Source organism: Phocoena sinus, chromosome 7, assembly GCF_008692025.1.
Source record: "Phocoena sinus isolate mPhoSin1 chromosome 7, mPhoSin1.pri, whole genome shotgun sequence".
Taxonomy (NCBI): Eukaryota; Metazoa; Chordata; class Mammalia; order Artiodactyla; family Phocoenidae; genus Phocoena; species Phocoena sinus.
The window spans coordinates 109,735,318-109,763,144 of NC_045769.1; the positions used below are offsets into that span (position 1 = coordinate 109,735,318).

The window sequence follows — 27,827 nt, forward strand, 5'->3', positions numbered from 1 at the left end:
GATGGCTGACAAATAGAGGCTCAGAGAAGCCTGATGACTTGGCCGTGGCCACACAACTGTCAAGCTACCATAGCACGCTGCGTCTGTGTCACCACCGTTCCGCCTCTGTGTATTTTCTTTTACTTTTTTAAAAATATTTATGTATTTATTTATTTTTGGCTGATTTGGGTCTTTGTTGCTGTGTGCGGGCTTTCTCTAGTTGTGGCGAGCGGGGGCTACTCTTCATTGCAGTGCGCGGGCTTCTCATTGTGGTGGCTTCTCTTGTTGCAGAGCACGGGCTCTAGGCGCGCGGGCTTCAGTAGTTATGGCACGCAAGCTCAGTAGTTGTGGCACACGGGCTTAGCTGCTCTGCGGCATGTGGGGTCTTCCCCGACCAGGGCGCGAACCCATGTACCCCTGCGTTGGCAGGTGGATTCTTAACCACCGCGCCACCAGGGAAGCCCTTCTGTGTATTTTTTGAGCTTGGGCCTCCAGGTGGCCCCTTGGGATCCACCCAGAGCCAGTGCAGTATCACTTACCAGGGCCCTTTGGCTGAATCCCTGATGCATCCCTGCCTTGCTGGCCCTACAGTGGAGGAGGTAGGGTGTGGGGTGGCCTCAGAAACCTGATAGGCCCTATCTTGCAGGGGAACTGTACCTCCTGTGAAGGACTCAATGACGCCAAGGACTATGCCCAGGTCCGCTCAGCCATGAAGATCCTCATGTTCTCCGACTCCGAGAACTGGGACCTCAGCAAGCTGCTGGCCGCCATTCTCCACCTGGGGAATGTGGAGTTCATGGGTAATGCTGTTTCCACCCAGAGTACACCCCCTGGGGAGGAAGAATGGGGAGACTGGGACAGAGGAGGAAAAAAATCCCTGCGGGTCCTCACGCAAAGGACCCACCCAAGTCACGGCATCTTGGAAAAGTACATTGAAAATTTTAGCTATGATTTTGGAGGCCTTGTGGGGTTAGGGGGAAGATGCCAAAGCTTAGGGCCCTCCAAAGGTGAAGACTCTGATCAATCACCCCCCACTTTGGGCTGGGAACCCAAAGGGTGAACCAGAGTAAGCAAAGCCGTGCGTGAACTTACAAACCAGTTTGTAGGCATCCAGTTGGTCTACGGATTAAGGTGTCCTGGCTTGTTAGTGCCTCCAAGCGCCTGAGTGACAGAGTTGCTGACAATCCTCTGTGGGAGAAAATAGCATCAACCTAGATCACAGATTATTCCTTTAAACCGTTTTAAACACAACATCCAGCGTGCCTCCAAAAATAAACAAGAACAAGGAAATGAGATACCGTGAGCAAGAATCAGCAGACACGATAGACAATAGAAACAGAGCCACATAGATTTCAGAGATTGGAATTACTGAGCACAGACCACGAAGCAGCTATGCTTGCTTTGTTCAAGAAAAGAAAAAACCAAGCTTGAAAATTTAGACAGGGAACTGGAAACTATAAAAAAGTGACATTACAGATTTTAAAAGGAACCACATAGAAATTCTAAAGTAAAAAAAAAAAAAAAACCAAAAAAACCAAAATGAACTCAATGGATGAGTTTAACGGCCAGGTTTTTTTTAATATATATTTTTAAAATTATTTATTTATTTATTTTTGGCTGCATTGGGTCTTCATTGTGGTGCGCGGGCTTCTCACTGCGGTGGCTTCTCTTGTTGCAGAGCACAGGCTCTAGGCACGCAGGCTTCAGTAGTTGTGGCACGTGGGCTCAGTAGCTGTGTCGCACAGGCTTAGTTGCTCCACAGCATGTGGGATCTTCCCAGGCCAGGGCTCGAACCTGTGTCCCCTGCATTGGCAGGTGGATTCACCACCAGGGAAGTCCCTAACGGCCAGTTTTATAATGTGAAAAAGGAGGAAATGTCAGAAGAAACTGTGTGTACAGTGTGGAGAGATAAAAAGATGGAAAATATAAAAGAGAGAGTAGGAGACCTAAAAGATACAGTGAGAAGATGTAGTATACATTTGATTCGAGTTCTAAAGGAAAAGAGAAGGATGGGGCATACACAACATTTGAAGAGATTATGGCTGGCTTTAGATCTAATGAAAGACACCAATTCATAGAGCAGTGAGGAAAAGATGGACTTTTCAATAAACTGTTCTAGAGCGATTGGGTATTCATATAGAAAACATGAACTTGAACCACTGTCTCAGAGGATATGAGGAAATCTACTCCAGGCAAGTTGTAGCTAGGTGACCATGTAATGAACCAGACGTGGGTGCTGACAAGAAGGGGGCTTCAGGTCATGGAAGAGAATCAAATGTGATATTGAAGAAATGAAGCCAAGTGAAAGAATACAGACAATTATAGATCACACTTACACAAAATTTAAAAACAGGTAAAATTAAATGCTACAAAGGAATGCAGGTAGTTAGATGACACACAGGTAAACAGGTAAAATTAAACGCTGTTTAGGGATTCATATGTAGGTAGTAAAAAGATAGAGAGAAAATAGGGAGCTGGTTTCCATGGAGGTCAGGAGAATACTGCCTCTTGTGCAGGAACTGGTCTGAGCAGGAAAGGATGTAGGAGGCTCCGGGTGTTAGCGAGGCTCTGGGTTTTGGCTTCAGTGGTCGTTACACAATGTTGACTTAATAATTATCCGTTATAACATGCCCTTGGATTTTATGCATTTTTTAAAATCTGTATGCTTTATTTTACAATTTTTTAAAGTTTAAAAAGGAAAAAAAATACAGAAACAGCATTCCTTCCTCCCCCCAGCTCAGCAGCCCTAAGGTGGAGGGACCCAAAGGGGGGGGGACTTGAACTAGGAGGTGGGTCAGGAGACTTGCAACAGAGCTGGCCCCGGCTTCCAACCACTCCTCCTCTCAGCTCCGTGCTTGTTTGACCAAGCGAATGAACACGCCTAGGTTTCTATGGACAGCAGAGTGGATGGAAGGGGACTGATGGCTGGTTTTCTCCCTCAGTAGACCCCACATGCCCCACCAGCACCTTCTCCCTCCAATAACTTCAAACTCCCCTTTGCATCAGGGTCCCGATCTCAGCAGAGGGGGACATACCCTGTTAACAGTAGTTACAGCTAAGGAGTTGATAGGCCCCCAGGGAGGCCTCGGCTCTCAGAGGGGGTACTGGGAGAGGCAGTGCTTCCCTCCTGGGGACGGTTGTCTCTAAGCGTGGATCTGGGACTGCCTTCCTGAGGCCTCTGTCCCATCACTTCAGGCCAATTTGCCTCTCAGGGTCATTGCTTCTCTCTGCAGCTACGGTCTTCGAGAACCTGGACTCCTCTGATGTGATGGAGACGCCCGCCTTTCCCACCGTGATGAAGTTACTGGAGGTGACTGGGCTGTTATGTCCGCCAGCTTCCATTTTAGTGAGGAGCCCCGGGGGTCTGGGCTGACAGCCCTTCCCAGGCTCTAGTTCCTTCCTCCTACCCCTCTCCCAGGCTCTCCGCTCACCCCCTGAGCTCCCTGGTGGAGCGTTGCAGGCCCTGGGGGTGGGAATCAGGGTGGGGCCATGGAGCTAACCATTAACCAAGTCCCGGAAACGATCAGTTTGACTTGAACGTGTGTTTCTTCCCTTTTCCCTGACCCTCCTGCTCTTCTGTGGCCTTTACTCAACTTTCCACCCCACCCAGACCCCAGGCTCTCCCCACTCACACAATCTGATGTCCTTACATCAAAAGGTCCCTGCCCCGTGTCCTGGTCCCCGGGGCTTCTCCATGAGTTGTGCTATTCTGGGCCGGTGGAATGTGCTCAGACCATTCACCCTACAGGTTATTAAGGAGACCAAATAGAGCGTTGACTTGGAGGATGAGCGATGGGGCATTGTAATGTCCTCCACATCACACCCCGCTGGCAGGTCCAGTGGAAAATTAATAGAATCAGAAGGGGTGGGGGAAGCAATCACATTAGGTGGGCGTGTTTTGCTGCTAATGTTCTTCATGTGGTTCAGGGTTCTCAGAAACCTTCCATTTTTGCTGGTTCAGTCTTCCCCGCATGGTGGGAGGGACTCCATCCAGACTCGTCTTGCTCCCTTGGGTCTTCAGCCTCCAGGCAGCAGTGACGTCAGCGGGGGCGTATCCAGATGTCAATGGCCAGGCCTCAGAGCCCTTCCTTCCCACTGTTTCCCAGGGTCCACCCAATGGTGGACCCAGCCTCAGGAGACCAGCACAGGACTGGTCAACCAAGCAGCCAGCATGCTTGGGGCCCACCCAGTTTGTGCACCCTTCCCCAACACTGATACCCCAGTGCTCAGACTGACCCTGCCCAGCATCCCGACTCTGGCCCTAGTCACAGGCATCTCCTACCCTCAGGCTTTGGGCATAGGGTATTTGGTCATGAGACAAGGTGTTGGCGCCAGGCCCTGCTCAGTCAGCTGTGATGCCAGCCCCCACCCGCCTTCCAGGTGAAGGACCAGGCACTCCGAGACTGTCTGATCAAACACTCCATCACCATCCGTGGGGAGTTTGTCACCAGGCCCCTGAACATCGCCCAGGCTGCAGACCGGAGGGATGCCTTCGTCAAGGTGCAGAGCTGTGGGAAAAGGGGCCCGCATGTCAATCTGTTGAGCGTGGCTCCTTGCCTTGTGGGTGGACAGCAGGAAAAGGCAGAGGTAGCTGGGCAAGTCCCAACTCTGCCGGTCACCTGCCTGGTGACTGTGGGCTGCCTAGTCTCTCCAGGGTGGTTTCTTACCTTAAAGTAGGGATGATCTCCTTGAGTAGGTCCATGAGATCCAGTGTGCCTGCAGCCTTTCCAGGTGAACTGGAAAGGGGCAGCCTTCCTCTTGTACATCATAGCCTGCAGGCTCTACCCCATGTCTCCACAGGGCATCTATGGGCACCTCTTCCTGTGGATTCTCAAGAAAATCAACGCCGCGATTTTCACCCCACCTGCCCAGGACCCCAAAAACGTGCGAAGGACCATCGGCCTCCTGGACATATTTGGTTTTGAAAATTTCCAGAAAAATAGGTATGGAGATCAGTGCACCTGCTTTTGGAAAATGGAAGATAAGCTTAGCTCTTCTCCGAGCCAGCTGCAGGGTAGCCATTCCTCCCCCTCTGGGCTAGGAGCAGGACCTCTCACCTCCGCTCACAGGCACCAGGGTGAGTCCCTCAGCAAGACTATGGCTTTCCTCAGTGAGGTGGTCCGTGCGCATCCCCTGGCATCCACAGCATGTCTAGAAAAAGCCACATAACTAAAAGCATCCCTGAGAGTCAGGCTAAAAGCACCTCAGCATTCATCACCCCTCTTGAGCCATCCACTCTCCTCATGAACTAGAGTGAATCATCACACGTGGTTAGGGTGAAAATGGAAATCAATAACACGGATGCAACTGCATCTAGGTGGGATATCATACTAGGTAATGGGGTTTGTGGCCCATCACCGACTCTTCAGTTTGGCAGGGGTAAGGTGAGGCAGGACACTTCTGATCCAGTGTCCCAGTCTGGAGGCTGAAGGTCTGGAGGCAGGAGGCAGTTCAGAGAAGTAATTCCCAGCTGAGACTGTGATGAAGGCTGGGGGTGGGGGTAGAGAGGGGTGGTGAGGGGAGCCAGGCAGTGGGGCCAGATGAGGACAGGTGTTGCTCTGGGGCATTATCCGGGGGCTGGAGGATGAGGAAATGAGGACTGGGAACAAGCAAGCAGGAAGCGTCCTACGTGCGTGACCTAGCTTACCCAGGTGAGCCTGGTTCATTTAAAGGGATGGGCTGGATGGAGCCTAGAGTTGGTCCTATTACCGAACTGAATTCAGGTCTGCTCACCCAGTGAGCAGCAAAGCCAATCTACTGACACTGGGCTGTAGTGAAGGAAAGCACAGCGTTTATTGCAGGGCCAGGCAAGGAGAACGGGCAGCTCATGCACAAACTCCTTGATGACTTTCAGGGAAAGTTTTTTAAAGGCAACTTTAGGGGTGAGGATCACAGGGTACGTGGTCAGCTTGTGGACTTTCTTCTGATTGGTTGGTGGTGAGGTAATGGGGTGAAGTTTCAGGTAGCTTAATCATCAACCTTCTGGTTCCAACCAGTCTGGGGTCTACATACTTGTGGTCAGCGTGTAGTCACCATCCTCCACCTGGGCAGGGGTCTTAGTTTCTGTAGAAGAACTCAAAGAGATGCATCAGACTGTTATGTGTACCCCCTGAGGAAGAACTAGGACTCTGTTTTATCGTTGCATTATTGTTTCTTGACTGCATTTCCTCACTTCCCTAATTAGTAACTGCTTGAGTCTGCTCTTTGGAACTCAGGGATGGCCTAGGAGACTAAAGCCTTTCTCTACAAACAAGAAACGGGGACGCAGAGGGGCTTTTGTACCCAGGAGGGTCCCTCAGGGTCCTGCTTGGTTTCAGTTCCAAGTGGAGGCCTCTGGGCACTATTAGAGGAGCCAAGGGGCTGTCCTGACCTTGGCATGCCCCTGCCTGAGGCCCTACCTCCAGCTGAGGTCTGAGAAGGTCCCTTTGTTGCAGGAAGGGGGACCGCTTCCAGGGCCCAAGAGTGGGCCCTTGTCTAACACTTGGAAATGAATTGTCCAAGGAGACACATGTGCTGACAAAGAAAGAGACTTTATTGGGAAGAGGTGCCCGGGTGGAGAGCAGGAGGCTAAGGGAACCCAGGAGAACTGCTCTGCCACATGGCTTGCAGTCTCAGGTTTTATGGTGATGGGGTTAGTTTCCGGGTTGTCTCTGGCCAATCACTCTGTCTCAGAGTCCTTCCTGGTGGCGCACACATCACTCAGCCAAGATGGATTCCAGCGAGAAGGATTCTGGGAGGTCGGTAGGACATATGGACTGGTGTCTCCTCTGTCTTTTGACCGTTCCCGAATTCTTCCGGTTGGTGGTAGCTTGTTAGTTCCACATTCCTTACCAGGACCTCCTGTTTAAGATAACTCATGCAAGTGGTTACTATCGGGCCTGGCCAGGGAGGGCAGTTTTGGTCAGTGGTTTCCCTATCAACTTGGCCAGGATTGTCAAGATACAAACCATTCCGAGTGCAAGCACATGGGGGTGACAGCCTCCCAGGACCAGCTCTCTGCAGGCAGGTGGGCTGGGGTAGGGCTGGCAGAACTCAGCCCAGCGCGATGCAAACTCTAAGTAAACTAAAAAGTGATTCTGATCATTGGTTTCTGGCCCTGAGAGGGGCCGTTGAGCGGAGCAAGCACACTTTTGGACCCTGTGGAGGTGGATGAGTAGTTGGTTGTAGGGGATCTGGGCCACGAGCAGGGTTTGCGACAGGGCTGCAGTCCGGGGGCCACATGGAGGAGCAGGGCCATGTCACTCGCAGCACCCAGTCACTGGCCCGACCGGGGTTCACCGAGCGCTCTTGTCGAGTGAAAAAAAGTGCACAGCCTCAAAGTGGAGAGTCATGTTTTTTTCAGTGGACATTCTTAGGACTTGAAGCCCAGGAGACAGCATCTCAGATAACTCTGAGAAAACTGCTCCGAGGAGGTGAGGGGGGGTCCCAAGGCATATAAAAGTTTTGCAACAAAAGGCAGGTAGTTGGAACATCAAAAGATTAATGTTAATTAAAGAAAATCAGACATCCCAAGTTAAGGCATTTAGTGCTTTTCTATGTATGGGAAGATGCAAGAGTCTGGGCTCGTTGAAATCATTCCTTTGATACGCACCTCAGCTCTCTGGGGCCAGCATCCTGCGCTTTCCCAACCTGAGTCTCCCCAGGGTGCATCGTTGTTGCGGGTGGCTGCAGTCTGATGACTGCTAGATGGTGGTCATTCCTTGTCTCCATCCTGAGTTCCCTCAGGGCTCGTAGCTGTGACACCCTTTGTTTACTGATATGACAGGCAGCATTCTTAGTCCACACTCTGCAGGCAGTGTGTTAACTCTGTTGGGTTAACAGACCTTGAACAACGAGTCCCGGGTACCATGCGGCTTTGCATAAATGGGCAACCCATCCTGAAAAAGAAATGCCTAAGTGAGACCCAGAGGGTGAGCAGACCAAGCAGGTCAGAGGAAGGAGGGGAGGGGCTCACACGTGTGAAGAAGACTCAGAGGTAAGCAGGGGCCAGGTGCCTTCCCAGCACTGTGAGAAGTCCAGGGTGCCCCTCAGCCACTCCCTGGCAGAGACGGGCAGGCTTTCTACTGTGTCACTGTCTGTCTGGATCCCAACAACAATGGGCACCCGGGTCTACAAGGATGCGAAGCAGGGGGAGAGCGGGATCAGATGTGCTCCCTCTGGTGGCTGTGGAGAGTGACGGGGGGCGGGGGGTGAGGCTGGAGGCAGGGAGAGCCATGAGGACGCTGTCACTGTGCTCCAGGTGAGGAAGAAGGGTGGCCTGGATTAAGGTAGCAGCAGTGGCGGTGAAAAGAAGTAAACAGGTCTGCGTTGGAGGAAGCGTGGACCAGACTTTGGCAACTGATTGGAACTGGGGAGGAGGGAGAGAGGGGTGTCAGGCATGATGGGCTGGTTTCTGACCTGAGCTAGGGGCGGTAAGTGGCGGACCCATTTCCCAAGGTGGGGAACCCGGGAGGGAGAACAGGTTGGGAGGATTGGGGTGGGGGTAAGGAGTGTGTCTGGTTGATGCAAAGGAGCCCAGCCAGAAGCTCATCTTAATACCAAAGCCACTTGCCCACGGATGCTTGGGTGGCTACAGGACACTTGGTCCCCCAGGGATTGTCTCTGTGTCAGGATAGGCAGGCCTGGCAGAGGACCGCAGGGGACCGGAGGGAGACAAAGGCAGGGGCTTGATGATACACAAGCCCCCTCATTTCTCTGAGTCTGTTTGCTGTGGGGTGGAGGAGGTGATGGAGGCAGAGGTAGAAGAAGAGGGAGGCTGTGTGCCAGCGTGTGCATGTGTTTGGGGATATGCAGCTGTGTGCCAGGGGCCGGCTGCAGCAGCGATCGAGCCAGCCCCTTCCCGCCCGGGGTGGCCCTGTCCCCACAGCTTCGAGCAGCTCTGCATCAACCTGGCTAACGAGCACCTGCAGCAGCTCTTCGTGCAGCACGTGTTCACCATGGAGCAGGAAGAATACCGCACCGAGTGCATCCCCTGGGACTATATCCACTACAACGACAACCTGCCCACGCTGGACCTGCTGGCCCTCAAGCCCTTGAGCATCATCTCCCTCCTGGACGAAGAAAGCCACTTCCCACAGGTGCGCCCCTGGGCCCGCCGCCCCTCGGGTGGAGACCCCACACGTGGGAAACTCCAGGGCTGCTGGAACCTCTACCGGGAGTTAGCAGACAAGCCCCAGCCTTCCAGCCTTCCTCTCCTTCAAGGCCTGCCTCCTGCAGGGAGGCACCTGACTCTACCCTCACTCCCACTCCCCAGAATGCATTATTTAGATTCAAGAACACACCCCAAGAGGGGGCTTGTTCAGCCTTGTAGGTCAAGGGCTGCAGAGGGTTCAAGACAAGGAAACACTTTCATTCTCACTTTGGGGCACTCTGCCTGTCCTTGGGGAGATGGATTCTCAAAGGTAGTCAAGAAGAGCTGTGATCTACAGAAGGGAGAAGCTCTGGTCCCTGGGCAGTTGTAGGGAAGGGTAGAGCAGGAAGCTGGCAGTGAGGATCGCCCGACCCAGTCCCTACTCCCGCCTTTGTCCTCACTCACCGCAACAAGCTGTCGCCACCTGGGCGTCCGTTTGCTGTCTGTAGAAAGGCCCTCAGTCATTCAGTTGTTTTGCCCCCTTGAGGGAGCCCCTGAGACCTGGGAGTGTGCCAGCTGACCTCCCAGTGGCTGGACTCTGGGACCTCAGCCCATAGGGTGTCCATTCTTCCAGGGGACAGACACCACCTTGCTACAAAAACTGAAGAACATCCATGCCAACAACAAGGTCTTCCTGCAGCCCAAGAACATCCACGATGCCCGATTTGGCATCTCCCACTTTGCCGGTGAGGTGTACTACCAGGCAGAAGGTGGGTGCAGCTCCTCTCCACAGCCCCTTTCTTCTAAATCCCGAGCACTCCAGGGAGGCCAAGGAAAGAAGGCTGAGGGGACTAGGTCATTTTGCAGAACCAGCAATGGGACAGAGGGAATGGAATGGACCGGGCGTGTTTGTTTGTGTTTTGTTTTGTGGGTAATAGTTCTATTGAGAGATAATTCACATACCGAAGAATTCAGCCATTTGAAGTCTACAACCCAATGGTTTTTACTATGTTCACAGAATTATGCAGCTGTTGCCACAATTTTTTAACTTTTCCATCACCCCAAAAGAGAAACTCCCATTAGCGGTCATTCCTCATTTCACCCCAGCCCTAGGCAACCACTGATTTCTGTCTCTATGGATTTGCCTGTTTGGGACATTTCACATAAATGGAATCGTACACCATGTGGCCTTTGTGACTGGCTTCTTTCACTTGTCATAATGTTTTCATGGTTCTTCCACGTTGTAGCACGTGTCCGTAAGCGTGCAAATATTTTCTCCTATTCTGTGGGATATCTTTTCACCCTCTTGGTAGTGAAAGTATATATGCTGAGATAAGGTCAGGCATGGTTTTGATTGGAGAAATAAAGGCCTGGGGTGGTCAACCTGCTGATGTGCTTAGAAAAATGGGAAAGGCGGCCAGAGAGTGCTGTGGTCAGGAAAACGAGGCAGACGGTCATAGTGTCACTGTGGGACTCGTATGGAGAAATGAGGAGCTGCTCTGATCTGTTTAAATGGAAACCTGGAGTCAGGGATGCTCCAAGCACTTTTCAGGTGGAGGGACAAGGCAGCAGGAGGGGCTGATGTTTTTACATAGAGGAGGGGCAGTGTTAGGAGGTCAGGGGATTATTTCTGTTGGAAAAATGAGGAGGTGAGGCTGCTCCTTCGTAGTTCCCACCAGATCCTGGCTTTGGGGCTCTTCTGAAAGGGAGAGACCAGAGCTAGTGGGACCCCAGAATCCCAGAATACAAAGACACTGAGCGCATCAACCTCCATGGGCTACTCAAGGCCAAGTTTTAGTTTTTGAAGTGACCTGAAACTTTCATGTATGCTAAGATTAAGGTAGCTTCTTTCTAAGTGCAAAATTTTATTCACGCTCTTTAAAGATAGGCCTGCTGGGTTTTCTTTTGGTGCCCTGCTGTGCTGAAACCTTAAGCCCCATTTACTCTGTCTTTTGAGGGACCGAGCCCAGGGGTGCCTTGACCCTCCCCCGACTCTGAGAACACCTGGAGCCGGGAGGCTTTGCCTAAGCCTGGAGAGACACAGGGTGCCACCAAGTGTCTGCCCGTCCCCACCTGCAGAAAGCAGCCTCCTGGCACACAGCTGGGAGAGGGGCTTAGGTGGCCTTGGAGCCTCGCCTAGGCTCTCACCACTCCCAGCTTGGTGAGGGCCGCATGGCCCCAGCTCCCGATCCAGTCCCCTCCTCTCACAGCACCAGCTGGCAGAGGGGGAACCAGGCTTCCTTCTTCCACCCCTGATGTGGCCTCCCTGCACCCCACACCAGGTTTGTGGGTTTTTCTCTTTTTTTTTGGTGTGCATACAATTCAGTTATAGTTTTGTTAACTGTTAACTGTTAAATGGCAGAGATACACAGATGAGCTTTATAGTATTTTTGGGGTTTTTTGTTTGTTTGCTTCTTTTTTTTTAATAAATTTATTTATTTGTGGCTGTGTTGGGTCTTCGTTGCTGCACGCGGGCTTTCTCTAGTTGTGGCGGAGCGTGGGCTTCTCATTGCAGTGGCTTCTCTTGTTGCGGAGCACGGGCTCTAGCTTGCAGGCTTCAGTAGTTGTGGCACGCGGGCTCAGTAGTTGTGGCTCAGGGCCTCTAGAGCGCAGGCTCTGTAGTTGTGGTGCATGGGCTTAGTTGCTACACGGCATGTGGGATCTTCCCGGACCAGGTCTTAAACCTGTGTCCCCAGCATTGGCAGGGGGCTTCTTATCCACTGTGCCACCAGGGAAGTCCTATGGTATTTTTGTAGTTCCTTAGTACCACTTAGTACTTCAATATTGTATCAGCTTCTGATATCCTGTAAATGTGAATTAGAGGGAATAAGAAAAGTCTTTCATCAGTTATCACTTTTAAATTCTGAACAAAATAGAGACCACACACTACTCAAATTCCTAAGAATTTAAGAATGCATCCCACTAAAATGTGGGGTGACTCAAAGCGTGAGGACAAGTCAGGGTCGGACCCTTGCTGGATGAATCCCTCAGCAGGCCCCGGGTCCTCATCTAGCCTGGCTTCGAGAAGCAGCCTCTTCCAGTGCCTTCTCCCTGCGATTCTGTGCCCTGCCTCAGGTGGTCCACTCTCTCCCATGGCAGCAGGGGAGGGATGCTGTCTGCTCACCCCCAGACCCACACCTCTGTTCGTTGGCCAGTGCTGCCATAGCAAATTTCCACAAATACGTACAGAAATGTATTTTCTCACAGTTCTGGAGTCCAGGGGTCCAAGACAAAGATGTCGGCAGGACTGGTTCCTTCTGATGTCTCTCTTCTGGCATCTTTATTGTCTCTGGGTCCTAATTTCTTCTTCTTTTTTTTTAAAAAATAAATTTATTTATTTTTATTTTTGGCTGTGTGGGGTCTTCATTGCGGCGTGCGGGCTTCTCATTGCCATGGCTTCTTGTTGCGAAGCAGGGGCTCTCCACGCACAGTCTTCAGTAGTTGTGGCGCACAGGCTCAGTAGTTGTGGCACAAGGGCTTAGTTGCTCTGCCGCTTTTGGGATCTTCCCAGCCCAGGGCTTGAACCCGTGTCCCCTGCATTGGCAGGCGGATTCTTAACCACTGCGCCACCAGGGAAGTCCCTTATCTCCTCTTCTTATACGACACCAGTCAGACTGGATTAGGGCCCACTCTAACAGCCTTATTTTATCTTAATTATCTCTTTAAAGGCCCTTCTCTCCACATATAGTCACATTCTGAGGTACTGGAGGTTAGGGCTTCAACATATGGATTTTGGGGGCAAACAGCTCAGCCCATACATTGCCCTCCCTGATTTCTGGAGGCTCAGTCCTTAGGCTGGAGGGCCCCTTGGCCCTAGAAAGTCCTTCCAAGGCCCCAGAGCAGGGCTTGTAGAGGGGCCCTGGGGTTCCCAGGCCCTCAGGGTCTCCTTAGTGAGTGACAGACATGCTTCGTTCTTAAACCTACTCTGTCCAAGCACACACATATGCTGACGCGCATGTGCACACAATGCCCATGGGCACACATTCATTTCCAAGACCAGTGCAGTTTAAACTTATGATGAAGAGGGAAATACGTCTCAGGACCTCATAATCAGCAAGTCACCCCCCCCCCCCCCCCGCATCCTTGAAGCCAGGAAGCCAAATTGTGTTTAATTTCTTTCGTTTCCCCGTTTTGGGCTTCCAGGAAGAGCAAAGCAGCTACTGCCCCCACGCTGGTTCCGCAGGGGCGTTTTGAAGTGGCCGCTCCTGCACAGACCGGCGAGCTGGGAAGGGTGGGCCTCCAGGTGGGAGTGCCCAGCTCTTCCTCTCCAGACTGCAAGCTGCCTGGATGTGGCCAGGTTGCCAGATTTTCAGGGATTATGAGGGGTGGGGAGGTTTCTGTGCTTTCTCCTTTTCCTTCTCTTCTTCTTTTGGCTCCTTTATGTAAACACGCAGTTGCCTCGATCATACTTGCCCAGGGTCCCCAGAAATTCAGAGCCCTGATGAGAGCCTGCAGGAACTGCCCTCGGGGAGGTCTAAACTGTACATGGAACGGACACTCTGTCTGCTGTGCTGTTAGTGGGTTCCTGGGTGTATGTGGCAGTGACAGCGGTGGCTGGGATTGCTGGGATGTTGAGGGGCATGGACTCAGTCTTGCCCGTGGTCCACCCAGGGAGCCGTGGCTGGTGGAGCAGATGCGAAGTCCTCAGGCCACCCCTGAGCCAGGTGACAGGGCGGAAGGGAGCCCCAAGGAGGGCCCCTCACCCCACTTGTGGGACAGGAGAGCCTCCTGGAGTACAGGACACTTGAGCTGGCCTGAAGCAAAAACCAGAGTTGGCCTGGGTGGGATGGGAGGGTAGAGGGCCCCAGAGAGCTCGTGGAGGCTGCAGGCCCCCCTGGAAGAGATGAAACCCCCTGGGGTGGGACACAGGGCCTGGGGGAGAGATGAGGTCTCCGTGGGGTGGGGTGCAGGCCCCAGGGGAGAGAGGAGGGAGAAGGCAGGCACTGGCAGCAGAGAAGAAGAGGAAAGGTAAGAGGGGTGTTGGGCGATGTGCCCTCTCAGGAAGGTCCCTGGGGGCAGAGGGGCCAGGCAGGCAGGGAGGGGCAGGGGGCGGGCAGGCTAATCAGGCGGAAGGACTGGTGGCGGCTTGGATGGGGGCAGCAGTGGGGATGGGGGCTAGTGCCGGCCGCAGGATGTGGCTGTGGCCGTGACACCGGCCGGCGCCGGTCCCCGGTGATGGAGGCAGGTCTGGAGGGGTGGCCTGCGGGACTCCTGTCCCACCGCGCCCGAGCTGGGTGGGGGACTCTGCTTCCCCGAGTAGAGAAATAACTGAGGACATGGAAGGAGACGTGCCCCATGAGTCCCCCCGGCAAGCTGGGTGGGTGCGTGCGAAAAAGCCAGAACTGCAAGCAGTCCTGAGTGTTTGGGGCGCTGATCCATGAAATGTCCTCAGTATAATCAGAATAATGGGAACACAGGGAAATGTCCTTGTGCTCCTTTTGCGTTCAAGGACGAAGCATGACACGTTCTTAAGAAAGCCCACCGTTTATTGTATAATCAGTAAAAGCATATCTGGCTGCTTTGGTATTTCTGGAATGTTGAGAAAACAAGTCTTAAGATGTAACCATAGATAAAGCTTAAATAAAAGTCACCACAGCAGGACGAGCCGGCGCTGTATCTCCTGAGACAGCAGCAGCCCTCTTCTGTTGAGTCTCTGCACAATTCGTCTCGTGTGGTGAGCTTGCTTTCAACCCTGACATGAGAAACTACAACACCTGCAGGCTTCCTGGAGAAGAATCGGGACGTGCTGAGCAAGGACATCCTCGCCCTGGTCCACTCCTCCCAGAACGAGTTCCTGCGGGAGATATTCGGGCTGGAGTCCTCGGAGCGCAAGCGGGGCCGAGGGACCATCGTCCAGGTGACGGCAGGCAGCCAGCTCTTCAAGGTGGGCTCGGTGGCCCTGCCCAGCCGGGGGCCTGGGTTCTCGGGTCGGGAATCCTCAGGCGGGGGGCAGAGGTGACTGAAAACGGGGAGCGGGGCTTCAGGGGCAGCGGGCGGGGTGGGGTCGGGGGAACGGGACTCCGCCTGCTTCCCAGTGAGTGGTGGACTCTAGACGGCCCACCTGCTTTGGCTTCTCTTGTTTCTTTCTATATCTGTCTCTGTGTGTGTTTTGTGTGGTGTGTGTGTCATGTGGTGTGTGTGTGTGTGTGGTATATGTGTGGTGTGTGTGGTGCTTGGTGTGTGTGTGTGTGGTAAGTGGTATGTGGTGTGTGTGTGGTATCTGCTGTGTGTGTGGTGTGTGTGTGTGGTATCTGATGTGTGTGTGTGTGGTATCTGGTGCGTGTGTGTGGTGTGTGTGTGTGCGTGTGGTATGTTGTGTGTGTGGTATGTGTGGTGTGTGTGGTGTGTGTGTGTGTGTGGTGTGTGTGTGTGTGTGGTATGTGGTGTGTGTTTGGTATCTGCTGTGTGTGTGGTGTGTGTGTGTGGTATCTGATGTGTGTGTGTGTGGTATCTGGTGCGTGTGTGTGGTGTGTGTGTGTGCGTGTGGTATGTTGTGTGTGTGGTATGTGTGGTGTGTGATGTGTGTGTGTGGTGTGTGTGTGGCGTGTGTGTGTGTGGTATGTGGTGTGTGTGTGGTATCTGCTGTGTGTGTGGTGTGTGTGTGTGTGTGGTATCTGATGTGTGTGTGTGTGTGTGTGGTATCTGGTGCGTGTGTGTGCGTGTGGTATGTGGTGTGTGTGGTATGTGTGGTGTGTGGTGTGTGTGTGTGTGGTGTGTGTGTGTGGTGTGTGTGTGGCGTGTGTGTGTGTGTGGTATCTGCTGTGTGTGTGGTGTGTGTGTGTGTGTGGTATCTGATGTGTGTGTGTGTGTGTGGTATCTGGTGCATGTGTGTGGTGTGTGTGTGCGTGTGATATGTGGTGTGTGTGGTATGTGATATGTGGTGTGTGTGTGTGGTGTGTGTGTGTGGTATGTGGTATCTGGTGTGTGTGTACTACGTGGTCTCTGTGTGTGTGTGTGTGTGTGGTATGTGGTGTGTGTGTGTGTGTGTGGTATGTGGTGCGTGTGTGGTACGTGGTGTGTGTGGTATGTGGTATGTGGTATGTGGTATGTGGTATGTGGTGTGTGGTGTGTGTGTGTGGTGTGTGTGTTTGGTATGTGGTATCTGGTGCGTGTGTACTACGTGGTGTCTGTGTGTGTGTGTGGTGTGTGTGTGGTATGTGGTGTGTGTGTGGTATGTGGTGTGTGTGTGTGTGTGTGTGGTACGTGGTGTGTGGTGTGTGTGTGTGGTATGTGGTATCTGGTGCGTGTGTACTACGTGGTGTTTGTGTGTGTGTGTGGTGTGTGTGTGGTATGTGGTATGTGGTGTGTGTGTGTGGTATGTGGTATCTGGTGTGTGTGTACTACGTGGTCTGTGTGTGTGTGTGTGTGTGTGTGTGTGTGGTGTGTGGTATGTGGTGTGTGTGTGTGTGTGGTATGTGGTGTGTGTGTGGTACGTGGTGTGTGTGGTATGTGTGTGTGTGGTGTGTGGTATGTGGTGTGTGTGTGGTATGTGGTGTGTGTGTGTGGTGTGTGGTATGTGGTGCGTGTGTGGTACGTGGTGTGTGTGGTATGTGGTATGTGGTGTGTGGTGTGTGTGTGTGGTGTGTGTGTTTGGTATGTGGTATCTGGTGTGTGTGTACTACGTGGTGTCTGTGTGTGTGTGTGGTGTGTGTGGTATGTGGTGCGTGTGTGGTACGTGGTGTGTGTGGTATGTGTGTGTGTGGTGTGTGGTATGTGGTGTGTGTGTGGTATGTGGTGTGTGTGTGTGGTGTGTGGTATGTGGTGCGTGTGTGGTACGTGGTGTGTGTGGTATGTGGTATGTGGTGTGTGGTGTGTGTGTGTGGTGTGTGTGTTTGGTATGTGGTATCTGGTGTGTGTGTACTACGTGGTGTCTGTGTGTGTGTGTGTGGTGTGTGGTATGTGGTGTGTGTGTGTGTGTGGTACGTGGTGTGTGTGGTACGTGGTGTGTGTGTGGTATGTGCTGTGTGTGTGTGGTATGTGCTGTGTGTGTGTGTGGTGTGTGTGGTGTGTGTGTGGTATGTGCTGTGTGTGTGTGTGTGGTGTGTGTGTGGTATGTGGTGTGTGTGTGGTATGTGGTGTGTGTGTGTGGTATGTGCTGTGTGTGTGGTATGTGGTGTGTGTGTGTGTGGTATGTGGTGTGTGTGTGTGGTATGTGCTGTGTGTGTGTGTGTGTGTGTGTGTGTGGTGTGTGGTATGTGGTGTGTGTGTGGTACGTGGTGTGTTGTGTGGTGTGTGTGTTTGGTATGTGGTATCTGGTGTGTGTGTACTACGTGGTGTCTGTGTGTGTGTGTGGTATGTGGTATGTGGTGTGTGTGTGGTATGTGCTGTGTGTGTGTGGTATGTGCTGTGTGTGTGTGTGGTGTGTGTGTGGTATGTGGTGTGTGTGTGGTATGTGGTGTGTGTGTGTGGTATGTGCTGTGTGTGTGGTATGTGGTGTGTGTGTGTGTGGTATGTGGTGTGTGTGTGGTATGTGCTGTGTGTGTGTGTGTGTGTGTGTGGTATGTGGTGTGTGTGTGGTACGTGGTGTGTTGTGTGGTGTGTGTGTTTGGTATGTGGTATCTGGTGTGTGTGTACTACGTGGTGTCTGTGTGTGTGTGTGGTATGTGGTATGTGGTATGTGGTGTGTGTGTGGTATGTGCTGTGTGTGTGTGGTATGTGCTGTGTGTGTGTGTGTGGTGTGTGTGGAGTGGTGGCAGCAGCACTGAGGCTCCTGGCCAGGGAGGTGGGCAGCAGAGAGCCCCAGGTGCTCCTCAGAGCAGCCTAGGACACCCCAGCAGGGTGCCGGTCTGTGCACCCCCTAGCAGCCATGCCTTCACCCCTTAACAGTGACTGTTCCAGAAAAGCCCTGTGAGTCACCTGACGAGGAGCTCCCCCACGCCCAGGCAGGGAGATGAGGCCGGCTCAGGGGCTCAGGAACTGTGGGTGCAGCAGAGGACACCCCCTGTCCTCTCCCCCGCATGCTGCACAGTCAGCCCTGGCCACACTGAGGTGCCCTTGACCTCTCATCATCCCAACCCCCACCTCTACTCCTGAGGCTTTAGCGCCCAGGGCCCACAGCACAGCCACGTGCAGAGCCAGCCCAGGGGGGCACCAAGGAGCCGCGAGGCTGTGCAGGAATTGCCCAGGTCTGCAACCAGGTGGAGCTGGGCCAGACCCTCTGCATTCACAGAGCCAGCCTGGACGTCACAGCTGAGGCCGGAGCACAGCCTACTCCTGGCCCTGTGGGGACACCAGAGCATGTCCCACAGGTTTCAGGCAACAGAATGACAGTGGAGGGAAATGCACATTATTTTATAAACCAGGACAACAGGAAAATGCTGCCCATCGTCATTAGGCCTGCCAGTGATCGCATCCTGCTTTCAGAGGTGTTGAATGCTGAGCTCGTGTCTCCAGACGGACGCAATTTGGCAGTACATACTCAAGAACATTCGACCTTGGAAAGGTTTGATCAAGGAGCATTGTCCAAGGCCAGCATTGCACAAAAACACACACTACTCTTGGCCCGGGGCTTGGGCTTTTGTTTTCTCTTGCATCCATCATTTTAATACATGTATTTTAAAACTGTATACATTTACTATAATGCTTACAATGTACAGTGTAAAACATTCAAAATAAGCATATAAAACCGATACAAAAACTGAACATGTAGAATGGTGAGGTAAAACATTCGCTCCTCACCCTGGGGCATCATCTGTGCGCCCCACTTGGGGGGCCCCACCCCTAGACAGGAGGCTTGCCCTGTCTTACTTGGCTCTGGGTCCCCAGTGTCTAGCTGGGCACCTGCACACATAGGCACTTGAGGAACCTGTGCTAGATGAATGAATGAGCGATTGGATGAACGTAGCCCTGCCCACCTGCGGGACCTCGGCAGAAGCCCTCGCTGTGCCATGGGTCAGCTGTGCCCCAGGCCAAGCTCCCCAGCCCCCCACTTGTGCCCTGTGCTTTTGCCTGCAGTCTGCAGACTCCGGCAAGCGGCCCTCCACCTTGGCGGGCCAGTTCAAGCAGTCCCTGGACCAGCTGATGAAAATCCTGACCAACCGCCAGCCCTACTTCATCCGCTGCATCAAACCCAATGAGTACAAGAAGCCACTGGTAATGCGGGGAGGGAGAAGGCCTCTACTGGATGAGTCTGATGGCATCTGGGGTCATGTCACTCCCTGCACGAGTGTCTGGGCAGCTTTAGAGCTATCTGCCCCCATTTTACAGATGTGGGTACTGAGGCAAGGTGACCAGTCTAGGCCATTTGAAGGTCTGTGACCTTCAGGGCTTTGGATCACCTGGACCTCAACTGTCTCAGCCCTGCCATTCGCCTGCCATTGGCCAGGTGTGTTGCTTCTCTGAGCCTCAGTTTTCTCTTCCGTAAATTCAGGACCTGCCTACCTGCAGGGGGCAGCAAGGATTGCACATGACGTTTTTGCCACATCTGCATAAGTAAACCACACTCCATAAGGGGCAGCAACCAGTACTGTGATTTTAGAGACTGACACCAACTGCTGGTCACCGAGACCTGAGGCCATGCAGCCCTTGGAAGGCGGCTTTATCTGCTTATGTGTGTGGTGGGGTGGGAGCCTGCTGCCTGCCCAGCCCCTGACACATGGGCTTGGGAATCCCACCCAGAGGCTGCAAATACAGGATTCCAGAAACTCGGAGATGCCATCTGAGAGGAGATAACATGATTTAAAAAAAAAAAAAATCTTAAGAAAAGAAATAATATTACATTAAATGAAGTGCCTTTTTGAAAAGTATAAAACCATATGAAATTCAGGCTGGCCCAGGAGATCCAAAGTGTGTCTTCCTTAAAGGCACAATGCACAGATGTTAGAGAGTAACTGTGCTCCCAGAGGTCCTCTACCCACGCCCACAGGTGGGGGCCTGAGGATCATTCTCAGGTCTTGTGGGTGCCCCTGGCTGAGACATTTCTGGGAGTTGGTAGCTGCTGTGCGGGTGTAGGGGAACCCAGGCTGAGGGGCCAGGAAGGCTCAAGGTAGGAACCCTGGCTCAGCCACTCAGGAGCATGGCCCTGAGCCTCAGGCAGCTTGTCTTTAAGTTGGAGCTCAGTACCGCACCAGGTAGGGCTGTTGTAAAGATTAAAGGAAAAGCACGAGGCCCACCGGAAATAATAAATGGGAGCTAAGGAGTTGCCCAAAACTAACTACTGTGCGGTCCTAGATGCCACAGGCAGTTGCCTCTGTGGCACTCTGTGTTTCCAGGTGCTGGTGGGCTTGCCAGATTGGAGGGCTTGCCCCTAGTCCCCGGACACTCCTGGTTGGAGGTGGAGGGGGACTCTCGAGGGTCCCAGGCATGCAGAGTCTTGGGGCCATGGCTGAGACCCCATACCCCTGTGCAAAGCATCGTGGCCAAGTTCCTCTCCAAATACCCATCTCTGGAGGATGGACAGACTAAGTTTAGAATATTTTCTGACTCAAAGTAGGAAAGGTACTTATTCCTTCCACTAGAGTGTGAGAGGCACGATGGAGCCCCAGCCTGAAGGACTGCAGGGGCACCGGTCACCCCAACACAGGCAAAGCCAGAAGGAAACTGTGTTCTTTGGCATCATTGCTTGGGGGCACTTCAAAAAATTTTAAATGTGGCATATGCAAAAACACTTCGATATTCCTCACACTTTGCATATTCTGAAAATGTGGGAAGCATTTGGTGTTCTTGTGGATGTCCCAGTTCGTATGTTATCGACTTTTTAGCTCCTTGGAAAACACTTCCAGGACTTTGCAGCAACTTCAACCAAATATCTCCCTTCAAAACAGAACGTTCATGAAACCAAGCGTTTGCTTGGTTCTCCTGCATCTGGTGGACAGCCGAAGGGTTGGTGGCAGGGAGGTCCGGAAGGGGGAGGCCCGCGCCATCAGCCCCTCTCCTCTGCGCCCACAGCTCTTCAACCGGGAGCTATGCATCTGGCAGCTGCGCTACTCAGGCATGATGGAGACGGTGCACATCCGCAAGTCCGGATTCCCCATCCGCTACTCGTTCGCGGAGTTCTCGCAGAGGTTCCGCGTCCTGCTGCCCAGCGCCGTGCGCACGGAGGTGTGTGTCCCCACGGCCCGGCACACGGGCCCCGAGAGGCGGCGTGCGCATCCGCAGAACCCAGCCGCCTCTGGGCGCCCACACGGCCGCCGTTCCAAGCGGGCTGCCCACCTGATGCCCAGGGCCCCTCCCTGGACTCCAAGCTTTGAAATGACCCCCGTTCCTGCTTCGGTTCTCTAGACGAGGCTAGCGGCTGATTATGTTCCTTCTAGGAGCATGCGCAGTTAAAAGCAAACACTCTCTTTTACGTGGCAGAATGTCACAGAGATGATAAGTGGCCAGGGAGCAGGACACTTCCTGCTTCCTAGCCTTCCCCGAACACTCAGCCATCCTGAAGTTTGGGCTGCCTGTGTCCAACGGCCCCACTGAGGCCCCAGGCCCTACAAGGTGTGGTGGCCTCATGGTCCCCTGGGCCCCACCCTTGATCCAGGGTGCCCAGTGCCTGTGCCCCGGCCCAGCAGCCCCTGACGGCGACCCCTGTGGGAGCAGACGGACCCCGCTCCCTAGGAAGCCCCCGAGGAGGGACCTCAGGCTCCGGCGTGACTCCACAGAGCCAGTCCTGTTTCTCTTTGGCAGCTTCGGGGCAAGTTTCGCCAGATGACCCTGCGCATCGCCGAAAGCAGGCTGGGCACAGACAAAGACTGGAAAATGGGAAAGACCAAAATTTTCCTGAAGGTGAGACCCTGAACGTGCTGGTCCTCAGCCTCCGGAAGCCTGTGTGGCTGGTCTGGTGCCCGTGGGCGCCTGGGCCGTGCGTGGCCTCTCCCTCAAGAAAGCCACGCTAGGGAGGAAAGGAGGAGGACGGCACGGGGAGAGCCCGGCCGTGAAAGCCCGGGGGCTTCTCAGAGGAGGACATTTAGGGCAAGGCCTGAGGAGAAGGAGGGGCTGCCTCCAAGCCACCGCGGAAGAGCAAGAAGGAGCTGAGGGAGGTCTCCCACTGTCCCGGAGAACAGCCCTTCAGGCCCGCCACAGTCTGCAGTCAGACCTGGGGAAGCCCCGCCCCTGCCTCCCTGGAGAGGCGGGGCTTCAGGCAGGAGGCAGTGTGCCCCCTCCCCCCATGACAGCTCCTTGGCCGGTCAGTACAAGCAGCACCATCTCCCACCTCCCACCTCCCTCTCCATCAACTCACAGGGAGGCTCAAGGTCACGCAGAGGCAGCCTCCCGCCCTTGAGGCTGGCCTTCGGGCCCTCCAGGATTGCGAACTGGGTCAGAGAGCCACAGGGAGAGAACCTCCGTGTCTCCTAGCCTCACACGCCTTGGGCAGGTCAGCAGGGCGAGAAAGAGAAGATCAGGGCTAGAATCAGGGCTCTGCCAGCCGGCCCCGCACCCCACCTCGTCCCCACTGCCCTTCCTGAGGCCTCCACTCTCTCCTCCTCCCCCGTAGAGCCTGCCCAAACGTCCTTGTCTGTCCTCCCAGCCCCAGCTCTCCAGTGGGTCTGTCCGTAGGTCCATGCGTTAGTCAGGTCTGCCTGTGCTGGGACTCTGGGGCTTGACAGGAAGGAAGAAACAGAGGGGCTTCAGACCCCACTGGGGAGGTGAGGCTGGCAGAGGGAAGAGGTCTGGAGAGTCCCAGGGCCGCTGCCCAGGAGGGTGCGGTATGGAGAGTGGGGTCAGCGTGGGTGGATGGCCAAGGAGGAGAGGTGAGTGCCCACCCCTCCATCCCTCCCCCTCCCTGGCTGCTCCGTGAGGCCACAGTCGGGGGTCTAGTCCATCTCTGTGTCCCCAGGGCCCACCCAGGCACACGAAGAGACCCAGTGCTTGCTTGATGCAAGACTGATGGGGGCAGGAAGGGCCACCAAGCCCCTGGCCTCTGCTCATCACTTAGCAAAGGGCTGTGCTGCGCTCTACTCTGCAAAGACAGCCCCTTCCTTCCGGGCCCGGGATCCAGGGGGAGCAGGGAGGTGGGCCAGGGAAAGTCACCGCTCAGGGATGAAGACGGCTTATGACCTCAACACTCTGAATTCTACGCAAAGGCTGGAGTTCATGTTTATATGGAAACAAGCGTGCATCTGTATTACAGCTGAATGAGCGTTGCACATGAGTTTTGGGAAATAAAATACAGCTTTGGGGAAATGTTTTGCCCCCATCTTGGTTTCTCCAGAGCAGAAGTGAAATTTCCCAGATCGAATTAACAAGAAGAAAGAACTAAAATGGGAAGTTCTCGGATTGGGGCTGGGGATGTAGCTGCGGTTCTCTGCTCTGAGCCACATCGGTGGCAGCATGAGGGCCCCATCCCCTGTCCGCCCTCCTAGGAGACGTGTGGGAAGAGTCTGAGATACCCTGACTTCTGGCTGCAGGTGGGCGAGTAGGGGTGAGGCAGGGCAGCTTCATGATGAGATCTCTCCCATCCCAGGAAAACCAGGAAACCCTGCTGGCGGTACAGAGGAGCCAGGCCCTGGACAAGGCTGCAGTCAGCATCCAGAGAGTCCTGCGGGGCTACAGATACAGGTACCTGCCCTGACCCGTCCCAGCCCATACACCCACCCGCCATGTACCCTGGGCAGGCCTGTACCCCACAAGGGCCACATGTTCCCACTGGTCCCCCTCTCGGGGTAACTGAGGCAGAAGTGCTGTCGGGACCTCCTGACCAGGGACACTGCAGCCTGTGTTGGCCAGAGAATTCTAATACATTATTTGAATCTTTGGGGTGGAGGGCAAACTCCACCATGGAAGCAAGAGCCCAATGAAGCGTCAGCTCTGGTTTCGACTATATCTCGGTGTTCTCCTTCAGTTGTCTTAGAGAACGTATGGGTTTGGTTTTATGAGGTGGCTGGTTTTGGAGGGAAGAAAAGAACTGTCTTTGACTCGGGTTCCTTGTCAGTAAGAAGATAACGCTTGAATTTCAGTGCAGGTTCAGTAAATTAGCCATATTACCGCCTCCCTCCCCCTCACCACGTCCAGGGGGCTCGGCAGGTCCCATGGTGCCATTCCCTGCTGTCCTATCGGCCCGTTGCCAACCATAGGAAGGCCTGGAAACCCAGAGAGGACAAAGTGCGAGAAAGTGGCTGAGCCACGGGAATAGCGGCCATGGGCACCAGCAAGCAGGGTCATGAGGCGGGGAGGTGTGGCTTAGAAGGCCATACAGGTTCGGGATTCCCCAGTGGTCTCTACTGCCATTGTTGGGGGTGAGCTCATTACTACCCATCAAGGATGACTTCCTACACAACCCAGGTGAGGGTGGATGTCTAGGCTTTCCACTGGGCATCTTCTGGTGTAGGTGGGGGAACCACAGTTGTTTACATGATGTTTCACTGGAGTAGACTTGGTTATTATCTAAAAGTTTTCTGTTTTGCTAAACTGCCCCTTTCTTGATCCTTTTGGTAGAGAGAGAAGCCTTTTCTTGGGGTCTTTCTGGTCTGTGCCCATTGTCATTTCTGGATCGCCTACTTCTTCAACTCCTAGTCTGGGGTATGTGAGGCAAAAAGAAATCCAGAGAAGTTACCACTGTGTCTGAGATCCTCAGCTGGTCTTCCTTCTTCTCTCCATCTTTCAGAGTCTTCTTAATGTTTGTTTTATGTATAATGTCTAGGGGGTTTTAGTTGTCGTTAATAGGAGGAGTAAGGGAAAGTATGTCTACTCCGTCTTCCCAGAAGTGATCACCATTGGTAACTAATGGTGTTCTTGCTGTTCTGGCCAATGCAATTAGACAAGAAATTTAAAGAAAATATAGAAATCAGGGTTTTTCCACTTCAACACTATTGACATTTTGCTTGGATAACTTTTTGTCATAGGGGGCTGTCCTGGGCATTGCAGGATGTTTAGCAACATCTGAACTCTACTCACTAGATGCCAGTAGCATCCTCCCCAACCCCCGGTCATGGCAACCAAAAATGTGTCTAGACATTGCCAAATGTGCCTGGGGGGCAGAATCACCCCCAGTTGAGAATCACTGGTGTAAATATTAGAAAGGAGACAAATTATCTTTATTTTTAGATAACTCAGTTGTTTACTTTGGCCTTATATTAGAATCATCATGTGAGTGTGTGAGTGTGTGTGTGTGTGTGTGTGTGTGTGTGTGTGTGTACATGCACCAAAAAATATTGAATAGATAGATATACAGACATATATTGTCCACCCATCAACAAAGATTCTGACTTAATTGGACTGGACGGCACCCAGACATCAATAAATATTGAAGTCCTCCAGATGATTTTTTTCTTGTTCTTTTTTGTTTGTTTGTTTTGGTTTTTGTCCCCCAGTTTTATTGAGATATAATTGACTTACAGTACTGTACAAGTTTAAGGGGTACCACATAACGATTTGACTTATACATATCATGAAACGGTTACCACAATAAGTTTAGTGAACAACCACCATCTCATACAGATGCAGAAACAAAAGAAAACAATTTTTTTTCCCTTGTGATGGAAATCCTTCTTAGGGTCTACTCTTTTAATAGCTTTTATATATACCATAGAGCAGTGCTAACTATAGTCATCGTGTTGTACATTACATCCCTAGTACTTAATCTTACAACTGGAAGTTTGCACCTTTTGACCACCTTCATCCAATTCCCCCTCCCCCAACTCCCCGAAGGTGATTTTTAATATGATTGAGATCTACTGTCCTAAACCTAAGAAAATACCCTGAAAAATTATTAGAAGTGATAAGAAAACTCAGTTAAGTGTGGGAGAAAAGGTACATCCTGTATGCACCTCTGACTCCCCCAAGAGGCGAGGTTTCAGGTTACCTCCTCCAGTTTTCAGCCCTCGTTCCTCCTTGTGGAGGGAGCAGTCTGCTGGAGCTTGCCAGGCTGCCTGGGTCTGGGGGCAGCCCTCTGCTTTGACCTGCCCCCAGAGAGGAGCTCTGGTCCTAAGACTTCTGACCTGATTTCTGGTAAACCCCTGGGCTAGTGGCCAGAGGAGGGGGCAGAGTCTGACAACGAATAAAAAGTTGGAAATGGGTTTTATCCCTTCAGAGATCTTTGGGGGAAATGAGGAAATTTATTCTCCTCGCTCTAAAAACTGGACTGTCCTCGGGAATTCCCTGGAGGTCCAGTGGTTAGGACTCCTCGCTTCCACTTCAGGGGGCACAGATTCAATCCCTGGTTGGGGAACTAAGATCCCGCAAGCTGCGTGGCATGGCCAAAAGAAAATAAAGAAAAGAAAAAGAAAAAAGATCAGTTTAAATAAATAAATAAGTAAATAAAAACTGAACTGTCCTCATTCACAGATTTAGTTGTTGGCAGTAGATTTTAAGCTCCTAACCTGTCTGTCTTTCAGCCTATAAAGGCTTCTGGAAAAGAAATATTGTATGCATTCATTTCCCCCGACATTTCATTCCCTCTCTTCTTTCAAAATCAGTTTTTCCCCCCAAAGGCTTTAAAATGTCTGTGGTTGTTACCACTGACTTGCATTTCCGCTTCTAGGAAGGAGTTCCTAAGGCAGAGGCGGGCAGCTGTGACCCTCCAGGCCTGGTGGAGAGGCTACTACAGCAGGAGGAACTTCAAGCTGGTAAGAGACTCACGTGGGAGGCGGAACCTGCGGGAGCAGCTGTCCAATTAGAAACAAATGTTGACGATTGTTTATGACTGTGAGAGCTGGGGCAGGAAGCATCACATCAGCCACAGGCATGATCTGGACCTCAGCACCCCACACACTCTTCTTAGCATGGTGTCAGGTCACACAGTTTGCGGGTTTCAAAGCGTTCTCCTGCAGAATTTGGGGCATCTCCAGGGCTAGAATGAGATGCCCTCTTCTGAAATTAGATGGTGGCTTTTTTTCCCAATTTCCGGGCAACAGAATAAGTTAATGGATTGATTGTTTTCTGTTTCAAGCATTTTTTTCTAGTTTTTTCCTTGACCACAGGCACTGCTAACGAGTGTCTGCGCAACAAGCAAACCAGAGCAACCTTGAACCGTGTCCTGTGGGGCCTGTTCGACTGCTTGCCTTGGTCATGGCTGCGACTGTGGTCGGGACATGCCGTGGTCACGTCAGCAAAACTGACCCACACCTGTCCTCGTTCCGTGCTCACAAGGGCACATCGGCAGCTGACATGGATGGAAAGGCTCCTTGGGGCCTGTCGCTCTGTGTGCATCATTTCATTTATTATTTTTTTTCCCTAAATTTCTTATATGTAGTTTTTTTTTAATACATTTATTTATTTACTTTTGGCTGTGTTGGGTCTTCATTGCTGCGCACGGGCTTTCTCCAGCCGCGGCTCGCGGGCTCTAGAGCGCCGGCTCAGTAGTTGTGGCGCACGGGCTTAGCTGCTCCGCGGCACGTGGGATCTTCCTGGACCAGGGCTCGAACCCGTGTCCCCTGCATTGGCAGGCGGATTCTTAACCACTGCGCCACCAGGGAAGTCCCCATTTTATTTATTATTAAGCCAACGCTGTATGCCAAGGAACCGAGGCATAGAGAAATTAAGTCATTTCCCCAAGAGCACGCAGTCAGTAAGCAGCAGAGCTGGAGTTTGGATGTGCGTCTGTGTGACTTCCAAACCTGTAAGATGAAGCGTGACCCCTCACACCTGGCAGCCGTTAGGTTGGTCTTTCAGAAGCCAACAGGAGCCATCCCAGAGGCTTAGGGACTGCTGTGGCCTAGGGTGTGTTTGCAGCATAGAAGCAGGTACTCATAGTTTATTATTTCCTCTTTATTTTCAAAATCCTTGAGGGATTAGCTTGATGGAGCCGGCCATAGGCCTCCACACAGGTACTCTAGCTCCACACAAGCTGGCTGGACTTGGCTGCAGGTGTGAAAAGCAAGGCCTCTGGAGTCGTATCACGCATGTGACACCC

At 52.7% G+C, this 27,827-nt stretch overlaps 1 protein-coding gene across 2 annotated transcripts in view; it reads left to right on the top strand.

Annotated features, from left to right (window-relative positions):
- The window catches only part of MYO7B (myosin VIIB), a 98,838-nt gene that overhangs the window by 40,744 nt on the left and 30,267 nt on the right, over positions 1-27,827 (top strand). For both annotated transcript variants that reach the window (XM_032636484.1, XM_032636485.1), the window contains exons 9-20: positions 626-779; positions 3,213-3,289; positions 4,360-4,479; positions 4,780-4,922; positions 8,846-9,056; positions 9,684-9,819; positions 14,770-14,933; positions 19,004-19,141; positions 20,936-21,088; positions 21,665-21,763; positions 23,442-23,536; positions 26,457-26,541. In XM_032636484.1, coding sequence (XP_032492375.1) covers positions 626-779; positions 3,213-3,289; positions 4,360-4,479; positions 4,780-4,922; positions 8,846-9,056; positions 9,684-9,819; positions 14,770-14,933; positions 19,004-19,141; positions 20,936-21,088; positions 21,665-21,763; positions 23,442-23,536; positions 26,457-26,541 — 1,575 coding nt within the window. The remainder of the gene's footprint in view (positions 1-625; positions 780-3,212; positions 3,290-4,359; positions 4,480-4,779; positions 4,923-8,845; positions 9,057-9,683; positions 9,820-14,769; positions 14,934-19,003; positions 19,142-20,935; positions 21,089-21,664; positions 21,764-23,441; positions 23,537-26,456; positions 26,542-27,827) is intronic.